This window comes from Chanodichthys erythropterus, chromosome 2 (assembly GCF_024489055.1).
Source record: "Chanodichthys erythropterus isolate Z2021 chromosome 2, ASM2448905v1, whole genome shotgun sequence".
NCBI classification, from domain to species: domain Eukaryota; kingdom Metazoa; phylum Chordata; class Actinopteri; order Cypriniformes; family Xenocyprididae; genus Chanodichthys; species Chanodichthys erythropterus.
The window spans coordinates 17904264-17916344 of NC_090222.1; the positions used below are offsets into that span (position 1 = coordinate 17904264).

Consider the following 12081-nt stretch of genomic DNA (forward strand, 5'->3'; position numbering starts at 1 on the left):
GATGGGAAATTAAAAACCAGATGCAATTAGAGACAACAATAACAGACAAAAGGTGAATGTTTATTAATAAGCTTTAATATTTTATTAATATAAATGTAATAGTTTGATAGTTTATTAATATAAATTTATTAATAAGCAATTTAATAAATGTTTATTGTTTAATAATTATTCATTGAACATTAATAAATGTTCATTTCCAACATACTTTGGGTTCATTTTAATTAAGCAATACAGTAATTTTTAAACAAAAGTTGAGTTAAATAAAACTGTGTATTAAATATTCTTAAATACAAGTAAATTGACCACACTTGGATGATTTCTAATCTTTCAAGCAGTTTTGTCACAATGGACTGTATAGTATTGAACACTTCTTAAAATGGATATTATGCAATTTCACAATGTCAATATCTTAGTCAAGAGCCTAAGGAGTAATTAGATCTCAAAACTATAAACCTCCTGTTATCTTCTTCAATCTCACTTAATCCAGCAGAGCTGCAGACTTGAGCTGCACAGTAGGAGGAATTTACTAAATGTGAAAGTGATAGCTAGTAGGACGAAGAGACTTCAGGGAACAGCAGGGACTGAATAAAGTGTTTGCAGACACACTGAATGACAGGTGGAACACATTGGGACACTACTGACGTACAGGAGTAAAGAGAGAGAGCGCGAGACAGAGTGAGACGCTGGGAAGGGGCTGCATACCTCACTGCTGTAGTACATGGCTATCTGGGATGGAAACAAGTAGAGGGATTTTGGAGGGAAAAGGGAGAGAGAAAGAGAGCAGAGGAAGGTGGTAAGCATGAGTGAGGGTCGTCAGACTCATTAAGGATTAAGAGAGAGAGAGAGCACAGATATAAAAATACGCAGTAGCACCTGACACTCACTTTTGCACCGTGACATCTGATTAACTGCTTGTCGATCTCAGTTGTATGTTGATAACGAGCAACGGACAGTTTGACTCAGAGCTCATTCCTGTACAGATGGGAAAGAGGCAGTGAGAGAATCTGTTTCCAAGACTTCCTGAAAGACACTGCAACGTTGGACAATGACTGTGAGTCAAATACTGATCTTATGGATATTAATACACATTAACAAATTAACAATTAGAAATGAATACATAACCAAATAATATATGATTTCACTAATGAGTGTTTGGCTTTACAAGAGACTCATGACTAAGTAACGTTTCAGGTTTTATCCTGCTAAATCCATTAAAGCTGTGCTATACAGCTGTGGATAATATAAAGCGCTCCAGCACATACTGCACATATTTTGCAATAGTGGCACTCAATGAAAATTGTTGTCACTGCAATATAACATTACATGTATACTGCAATTGATAGATATTTATTTGCATGTAATTCTGCTTAATTTACTGTTAGTACTTATAAATGTAATGTGTAAAAAGGACACTGTAAATTAAATTGATAAGGTATTATAAATAGTGCAATAGTGTATGGCGCACACTAGGGTTGTCACTGCAATTAAATGAAAAAGAATGGTTGAGTGTGACAGTAAAAAAATATTTATAATTGTTTATCAGTGCCAGGTATCATTCATATAAAACTTTGGTTGCACTTTACAGTATGTGTACTTACAGTGTGCTTACCTAAGAAAGTACAGGATAAGGTAGGTTACTACATGAGTTAAAGTTAGGTTCAGGGGTATAGGTTCAGGTAGGTTAATATATATATATATATAATGTATGTATTAAAATCAACATTGTTAGTCTTACTGAACATTACTGTTGCATGGAAAATGTAACAAGCTGGAGCATATGCATGTCCACTTCTGGCACCTTATCAAAGGCCACTGCCAGAGACGTCTATCAGTAAGATAAAGGCTGTTCTGGTGGTTCTGTTCTCAATGCCTAGCAACGCACTCATACAACCACATCACTAGAATCCCACACAATTAGGTGTTCTTTGATGGTGTTGGCCACACGTGTTCCCGCTCCTCAGCTGTGTGGTGTTAGTAAAGGTTGCATAGATTGACAAAGCAAAAAAAAATTAATACAGACGCACACAGGACCGGTGTGACGCACACTTCTAGGAACTTTAATTAACAAAAGTCCTTGATAAATATATAGGGTGTAATGTATATGATCTACTTGCATTGTGTTATGTAAAAATGCATTTGTAACATGCGCCCTAGCTATTTCAGGGCCGTCGAGGTGTTAATGGGCTTATGGTATTGTTTGACCAGCCTCTGTCTGACATAAAAGTGAAGGCTGGCGAAAGTACTGACAGATGGGAAGTTCAACTGTCATTCAACTATCATTATTAAATGGCTCTCTGGAATATATGGATCTCAGTTGCGCAATTCTGTGGTCAGACATTTTTGTGTACCTGATCGTTGCCTCAAGCAACCAATTTCCTAATAGCGATTGTAGTCTCTATTCTTTAAATTTATGCCCATTATGACAAAATATACACCAATCAGGCATAATTCAGGCATAACATTATGACCATCTTCCTAATCTTGTGTTGGTCCCCCTTTTGCTGCCAAAACAGCCCTGACCCGTCGAGGCATGAACTCCACTAGAGCCCTGAAGGTGTGCTGTGGTATCTGGCACCAAGATGTTAGCAGCAGATCCTTTAAGTCCTGTAAGTTGTGAGGTGGGGGCTCCAGCTGCTCGATTGGATTGAGACCTAGGGAATTTGGAGGCCAAGTCAACACCTCAAACTCATTGTTGTGCTCTTCAATCCATTCCTGAACCATTTTTGCTTTGTGGCAGGGCACATTATCCTGCTGAAAGAGGCCATGGTCTGCAACAATGCTTAGGTAGGTGGTACGTGTCAAAGTAACATCCACATGGATGGCAGGACCCAAGGTTTCCCAGCAGAACATTGACCAAAGCATCACACTGCCTCCGCCAGCTTGCCTTCTTCTCATAGTGCATGTGACTTCTTCCTGGTGCCATGTGATCCCTAGGTTAGCGACACACACCAGCCATCCATGTGATGTGAAAGAAAACATGATTTATCAGACCGGGCCACCTTCTTCCATTGCTCCGTGGTCCAGTTCTGATGCTCGCATGCCCACTGTTGGTGCTCTCGACGGTGGACAGGGGTCAGCATGGGCACCCTGACCGGTCTACGGATATGCAGCCCCATACGCAACAAACTGCGAGGGACTGTGTATTCTGACACCTTTCTATCAGAACCAGCATTAACTTCTTGAGCAACACGGCATCAATGAGTCTTGGCCGCCCATGACCCTGTCGCCGGTTCACCACTGTTCCTTCCTTGGACTACTTTTGATAGATACTGACCACTGCAGACCGGGAACAAGGGGTACAAGAGCTGCAGTTTCGGAGATGCTCTGACCGAGTCGTCTAGCCATCACAATTTGGCCCTTGTTAAACTAGCTCAAATCCATACACTTGCCCATTTTTCCTGCTTCTAACACATCAACTTTGAGGAAAAAATGTTCACTTGCTGCCTAATATACCCCACCCACTAACAGGTGCCGTGATGAAGAGATAATCAGTGTCATTCACCTCACCTGTCAGTGGTCATCATGTTATGCCTGATCAGTGTATATCAGTAGCTACTATACCGGTTATCTGTTGCTATTAGAGATCAGTATCAGTTGATATTGAATATTTAATTAATTTACACTGTTTATCCATTTTTCCAGTTTTTCCATCTAACACTCGTTTGAAGTATATCTTTATAAACAATAATAACATTTATAAAAACATTAATATTCATTTCTATAAAGCAGTATGATCTGGGTTGATTAGGGAGAGACTGAAAGCGTAAAATGTAAAAATAGTCTCTGTACAAATAATTACATTAAAGGTACAATTTGTAAAATTTTTGCAGTAAAATATCCAAAAACCACTAGGCTAGTGTTATATATTTTGTCCAGCTGATTACTAACAATATCTCTAACGTTTTCAACTACTTGTAAATCATGAGAAAATTCCCATTCTAAACAGTGACACGGGGCAGTGCAGTCGCCTGTCAATGACGTCAGTTACCTTTGTTACCGCCTTTACTGACGTAGAAACCACATGACGACAGTGCCGTGGACAAATGCTGAAGTAGAGTCTAGCGTCCAGCAAACCACTAGCTTGCTTCAAGCAGTTCCTTATTTACTTCTTGCACGTTTTATGGTGGATTGTGTTAATTATTTATGGAACATAATTACTGTTTACCATCTGCCGCTGGTTCTGTCGACAAGGACAGCTCCCGTAAGCTCATGACCGGAAAAGCGGAAGCGGCGCCGGCGACTGTGTCATAATAAAAGTCCCGCTGCTCGTGAGGCGTGTGTTGATCAATAGCTCCAGTTCCTCGTTCAGCTCCCACAACACTCGGTCCTGCTCTGCTTCATACTACAGTAACGTTAATAATCGCATCCACGAACATGAGTTCTTCCAGACTCCAATCCCTATTCTTTTGCACCGTCCGTTGAGATGGAGACCACATGTCCCAAGTTTCCACTCTAAAACTTTACGTCATCAAACTACGCCTTTGTTTTGAATAGGCTTCTAGCGACCTCTAGCGGAAAAAAATATCACAAATTGTACCTTTTAATTCTTATCAAAATAAGTATTAAAACACTAAAATTTAATAACACTGATAAATGTAATATTTATAAAATGTTAAAACGAATATCTGTTTTCATTCTGTATATTATAAAGTTGTGGCTTAAATTCAGTTGTAGCATTTAAAATGAATTATTTTAATTTTATTTCTAAATTATTTAGACAAAACGGTATCAGATTTTAATATTCAGGCATTTATCGGTTATCGGCCATAACATGAAAATAATCATCAGCTTATCGGTATCGGCCAGAACTTTAATTTTTACAAAGATCAAGTTGACATCAGATAAAACAAAAGTGGAGGCTTCACACAGCATACTAATTGAAAATCATCATTGTATGATTAAAGAATGAAATGGAAGTTGCATTTATCTTTTCTTCCCTATTGAGACGTATATCAGAGTAAATCGGCTTCTCGAACAAGAAGAAAGATTGATTGGATGGTTGGATTGTTGTGGTTTTACTATTCTCATGTGTTTAAAAATTAAATAATGCAACCTTTCATTACAAAAAGAATTGTAAATTTTTATTTCATAGTGACTTTAAAATGTCAATTTTGCTGTTGTTTTCTTGTCAGACTGCACCTAGAGAGCTGGATGAGCTGTGCTACCTCACGGCTCAGTCCATGACATCATTGGTGACATCAGAGCACTTCAAGCTGATCAAAAAGCTGGGAGAGGGGTCGTATGGCAAGGTGATGCTGGCAGTGCATCAGAAGAGAGGTCAGTTGTTTTGTGGTTATCTGTTTTGTTCAGGTTGTAACAAAACGACAAGGTGTATTTGGTGAAGATGAAGCACTTCTCACTTTAGCAATCTTTGAACTTCCAGGAACCCCAATGGCTCTGAAGTTCTTCCCCCGTCGCTCTACCTCTCTCCAAGCTTTCCTGCGTGAATACAATCTGTCTGTCTCCTATTGCACACACCCGTCTCTGACGCGGGCTATAGGCATCTTCTACTCCACGCCTTCTCACTATGTCTTCGCCCAGGAGGCTGGTCTCTATGGCGACCTGTATGATGTCATTGTGTCAGAGGTCAGTAAATGCAGCAGAATTAAAAATTCTGTCATCCTTTACAAACCCTCAGGTTGTTCAGAAGCGATTTAGATGACCGTTAGACAACTTTAAAGTGGCTCCTCTTCATTACAAATGTCCTGGTCCTCTGACGACAGTTCTGATAGGGCCAGCAAAATAATCATGATTCACCATGATGAGTAGAACTTTTTTTGCAGTGATGTCTTTCCAAGGAACAACGTGTCTTTGATTTTTCAGGCACGCACATGTTCCCTGATATGCTCCCGTGCTCTCACTCTCCTGCCAAAACAACTGCTCCTATCATCAGCCATGATACACTAATGCAATTTAATGAGAGTACTTAGTGTACCGCTAAGGGAGCAGATTAGAACACAGACTTTCCATCATCTCATAACTCATAGGAATGACTGTTGTACAAACATTATTGCCAAAGCATCAATACTCACAGCAAATGAATTGAAAAGAAAATATTAAATGATAAATAAATTAAAATAAGGCTTAAATAAATAAATAAATGAGCATATATATATATATATATATATATATATATATATATATATATATATATATATATATATATATATATATATATAGCAATATTATTGAAAAAGGACAACAGGCCTTAATGGTTAAATAAATACGTAAATAAGCATATAGAAATAAAAAGGACAACAAGGTGACATCAATGGTTAATTAATTAAATTAACACAATTATCATTAATAATATTATTTTAAAAAAGGAAAATAATGTGCCATAAACAAACAAACAAATGAATGAATTAATAAATAAACAAATAAATAAGCAAGCATACAAAACAGTAATACAACTGAAAAAGGACAACAAGGTGCCCTTTATGGTTAAATAAATAAATACAATTATCAATAATATTATTTAAAAAGGAAAATAAGGTGCCATAAACAAACAAACAAACAAATAAAATAAATAATGAGCATATATAAATAGCAATATTATTGAAAAGGGACAAAAGCGTTAAAGCCTTAATGGTTAAATAAATAAACATATATTACTGAAAAAAGGACAACAAGGTGACCTTAATGGTTAAATAAAAAAATAAACACAATTATCAATAATAATATTGTTTTAAAAAGGAAAATAATGTGCCATAAACAAACAAAAATAAATAAATAAATAAAAATAAATAAATAATGAGCACAAACAAAAAGCAATATTATTGAAAAAGGACAACAGCGTGGTCTTAATGGTTAAATAAATAAATAAACACAATTATCATTAATAATATTATTTTAAAAAGGAAAATAATGTGCCACAAACAAACAAACAAATAAAATAAATAATGAGCACAAACAATTGGCAATATTATTGAAAAAGGACAACAGTGTGGCCTTAATGGTTAAATAAAAAAATAAACACAATTATCATTAATAATATTATTTTAAAAAGTAAAGTGCCATAAATAAACAAACAACTAATAAATAAACAAATAAGCTAGCATATACAAATAGCAATAATATTTTAAAAAAAGGACAACAATATCATCTTAATGGTTAAATAAATAAACACAATTATCGATGATAATATTATTATTTTAAAAAGGAAAATAATGTGCCATAAATAAATAAATAAGCATATAGCAATATTATTGAAAAAGGACAAGGTGACCTTAATGGTTAAATGAATAAACACAATTATCAATAATAATATTATTATTTTAAAAAGGAAAATAATGTGCCATAAATAAATAAATAAGCATATAGCAATATTATTGAAAAAGGACAAGGTGACCTTAATGGTTAAATGAATAAACACAATTATCAATAATAATATTATTATTTTAAAAAGCAAAATAATGTGCCATAAATAAATAAATATATACAAATAAAGGACAACAAAGTTGCTGTAATGGATGGATAAAAATATCAAGAATATTATTATTGTAAAAAGCAAAATAAGGTGCCAAAAATGGAAATAAATAAATAAATATAACAAAACATCAGCAACAACAATAATAATAATAAATGAACATATAAAAAAAGCAATAACAGTATTAATGAAAAAAGGAAAATAACATGCCAGAAATTGCTAATTTTCGTCATAAATAATTGTTAATTATTATTATTATTATTATAAAATCCTTTAAAAAAAAAAAAACTTTTTTCTCTGTTTTTCTGCAGGAGGGTGTGAGTGAGGAGTGTGCTCAGCGTGTGATGTCTCAGCTGAGTGGTGCTGTGTCTCACCTGCATTCTCTTGGCTTTGTGCACCGTGACATCAAGCCAGAGAACATCTTCTTATGTGACCGTGTTTGTCGCTGGGTCAAACTGGGTGACTTTGGCCTGACGCGGGCACAGGGGACAAAAGTCCGTGCTGTGTGGTACAACTCCCCTTTCTGTGTGCCCGAGATGGAGTGCGCTAAGAGAGTCAGCGAGGCAGAGGAGGAAGCAGAGGACATCTGGATGTCCGCGGAGCCCAGTTTGGATACTTGGGCTTTAGGGATCCTCATATACTGCCTGCTGACGAGCTGCTTCCCCTGGGAGGAGACCACTTCTGATGACCCTTCCTACTGCAAGTACAGAGACTGGTTCAACCAAATCAAAGAGAGAGAGGAGAGGGTCAGAGGACAGAACGGACTGAGGGAGGGAGATCATTGTGAAAAGCAAAACACTGTGAGAGAGGAGAATGAGGCTGAATTAGAAGTTGCCCCTCAGTTTGAATCTTTAAGTTCATTCGTCCTCACTCTTCTAAGAAAGCTGCTGAACCCGCTGCCCTTGCTTCGTCCCGGGCCTGAAGAGATCCTGTCCTACCTTGGAGGACCTTGGTTGCTGAAGACAGAGAAAGAGGAGATGAGGAGAGAGCAGGAAGCGCACATGGAGGCCAAGAAGATCCACGAGAGAGGAGGGGTGGAAGAGGGCAAAGAGATATTGGGAAGGAGGGAGAGATAAAGTTAATGTATGAAAGCAATATTATTAACAGATGTACTTTATATTCAAGAGTTTTTATATAGTGTTTATATTTTGGAATATTAGTTTTTTACAAATAGACTAGTTATTATAAAAATAACTGATGTATAAGTAGACTATATGTACAATCAGATGCGTGAACTTTTTAACACACACGTGTACAGTGGCCCCTATAGTGTTTGGATGCTTATAATAAGAATTATTCATCTAAAATTATTATTCATAATTTTAATTATTAAAGTATTAATGCCATTACATTTGAGAACAAATTATCCAACCAAACTTTATCTTTTTAAGCATTTATTTTAAATATACTGTAAAGATTTTTTTTTAATTGTAGGTAAAAAATTTAGGCTACTTCAATTCAAAGTTTGGGACTGATTGTGTAAGGTAAAGTCTCCTATGTTAACCAATTAAGGCTGCATGTATTTGATCAAAATCAGCAATATTGTGGAATATTATTACAATTTAAATTAAGTGTTTTCTATTTGAATATATTTTAAGGGGAGACACTACAGGCAAAACACCAATTTTGAGATTTTGCACTTTTTGGCTTTTCATAAAGTGTTTTTTTCAGAATGGTGGAAAGAAAACATCCAAAATACACTTTTAAGTGTATATTTTATAGTCTTTTATCTATTTGCATCTAAAGATTTCAGTTACAGTAAATATCTTTAAAGGCCGTTTTCTCAAAATGAGTTTTTTTTCACAAATCTCATCTTCAGCAGAACTTATATACACCAAACTTTACAGTTTTATTCCTTTCTATATTCTGAAGGTTTTTACAGAGGGATTTGTTGATATATAATTTGCCTGATTATTTGCCTGACTTTATACAACATTTTATTCCAAAAAAAAAAAAAATGGTGAAAATATTTTTTTTTCTGGCTGTTGACAGTATTTTCTGATTGATGGAGTCCAAAATTCCCTCTGTAAAAACCTTTGAATTTAATATGTCCAAAAAATTAAATGAGAATTTTAAACCTGACGTCATCCATTATTCAGATTTTTGTTCTAGAAATATATGCAAATTAGCACATATTTAATTAGATAATGCCTCATTTGCATATTTAAACATAACATTTTGGAAAACTTGTAATACAAAAAATGTTTACAATTTTTAATGTAATCAATCAGCTGGGGTAGTATGGTTATATCTATTTAGTTAATTTTTTTTTACCCTATTCACCTGGTGTGTCTCACCTTAAAATGTAATTTATTCCTGTGATGGTAAAGCTATATTTTCAGCATCACTACTTCAGTCTTTGGTGTCACATGATCCTTCAGAAATCATTCTAATATGATGATTCGGTGCTAAAGAAACATTTAATATTACTAATGTTGAAAACAGTTGTGCTGTGTAATATTTTTGTGGAAACCATTATCCATTTTTCTGGGTTCTTTGATGAATAGAAAGTTCAATAGAACAGCAGCATTTATTTGATATAATATTAATAATACTTAACTATGGTAGGATTTACCAAAAAAAAAAAAAAAAGTTGTCTTTTTGGACAACTTATTATTACTATCCAAACACGTCATTGGTTAAGTTTTCATACAAGTATGACTACAAATACTACAATAATTCAATGTTTCTCCTTTTGTGTTGACAATAATACTGAAATCAGCAATACTGCAATGCCTAATTCAGTTCTTCTCAGGTGCAACGTATCTCTCAAGTAATCTCTCAACGTGTAGAGAGTTAAATAGGTACTGTAGATGAGGAGCTGCTCATCAGATGTGGGTGGAATACATAAACACTGTCTCTCTACCTCATACCAGTTGTTTTGATAGCCATACCTTGTTTGTTCATGTTTGAATAAACTTGTTTGTTTTGGTGACTCATTTTACTCTCTTCAGTCTGTTATACAATATGCACTTCTCAAATTGCACTTATAAGTTGACATCCCCATATGCGTATATCAGCATTTTTGTCGATGAATTCTACTGACCTGATGCATTATCACACTTCAGATGGTCTGAAGAGAACAGATATATTGGCAGGCTGGTTGAAATACAGCTCTGCACCACTCTAAATAGGACGAGTGGTGTGAAATGTTAAACAAACACAGGTACAATGCGGGTGTCAGGTTAGTGTTGTTCTGGGATTCAGTGGATCAGTTCAGATATGTGCAGGCGACTCCAACTTTCCAGCTGTCCACACTGTTGCACCATCAAAACCGCCTTGTCCTATCTGCAACCAGTGCTGGGTAAATTACCTACAAATTGTAGTCCATTAATGAATACAAACAAAAATTGTAGTGAGTAATGTAATCTATTACATTACACATTTTAGGTAATGTAATCAATCAGTTTTTTTGAATTACTTTTGACCTAACTCATTTAGCACATTGATGTGAATAGGACATCTTGTATCATACTGATATGTGAAAATACTAAGAGAAAGATAATGTATTCCATTTTAGCTATTAATAAAAATGAATTGCATTAAGCATTACGTCAGGGTTTCCCAAATTGGGGTTTGTGAAGGAACTGCAGGAAGTTGATGAGAGCTAATAATTAATTAAACATAAAAAATATAATCTAATTACAAGTATTTAATTTTTGCAATCTGATTATGCAATCTAGTTAGAAAAATAATTAATTGGTTTGAGTATACGAACCTAAATTAAACAAATTAGTTCAGTCAGATTTACTTATATGATTATTTAGCACTTTCTTTTTCTTTCAAGTTCACAGAACTGATATATATTTAAAGTAAACCGAATTGTTTCATTGTTTTGAGTTTAATGAACTTATTTGTTTTAATTTAGAAGAACTTAAGTTTAACAGAAACTGGGCTGGGATGTTTTCCCCATGACACTCGAAAGGGAGAGTAAATGTTAAAATGAAGTGTTATGTAGTGTTTTCAGTTTTCAGATTAATGTTAAGTGGGAGATTAAGTAGTGATTAATGTTTTTTATGCTAATTTAGAAGAGTTTCTGTTAATGTGGGGTTTTTTTGACAGATATCACGGTGACAATTGGTGCATGAGCCTTGGTTTATGTTAAATGTTATATATTTCTGCACTCATTCAGCAAGTATAAAGCATGGTGTTGTTACATATTAGCAAGTTAGCATTTTCTTAGCTTGTTATAGCTAGCTAAGTTAACACTAATACAAATTTTCACATTGAGGTTACATGAAAATTTTAAGTTAAATGTATGAATTAGTGTACCCAAACATTTCAAGTTGAGAATAATTCAAATTTACGAGTACAAAATAAAACTCTGCCAGTTCCACTAACTTAAACATCACTTAACTTTTAAATTTTGAGGCAACTGATTACCTCAAACAATCTACATTCATTGTTCCTCTGACACCCTCAATGAATCCTAAAGGTCTGCTATCAGCTCTGGCCTTCACTATGAGGCCTATGTGAGCCCTTCTGCAGATGGTTTTATAAATAGCCTCAGGTCCATCTATTTAGACTGTCGAACACATCAGCACCTTTCTGTGTCCCCTCTTTGCACCCTGTATTTCTCTCCCTGTACATGTTCTTTGCCATCTTGGCTTTCCCTCATGCCACCGCTTCATTTCTTTGACTAAACTCTATGA

At 35.0% G+C, this 12081-nt stretch overlaps 1 protein-coding gene across 1 annotated transcript; it reads left to right on the plus strand.

Annotated features, from left to right (window-relative positions):
- Positions 1 to 732: 732 nt before the first annotated feature.
- Positions 733 to 10354, plus strand: sbk3 (SH3 domain binding kinase family, member 3). The gene is made up of 4 exons (XM_067403186.1): positions 733 to 1051; positions 5133 to 5277; positions 5384 to 5586; positions 7741 to 10354. Exons 1-4 carry the CDS (start codon positions 1046 to 1048, stop codon positions 8503 to 8505), a joined length of 1119 nt encoding a protein of 372 aa, XP_067259287.1. The 5' UTR covers positions 733 to 1045; the 3' UTR covers positions 8506 to 10354.
- Positions 10355 to 12081: the final 1727 nt, after the last annotated feature.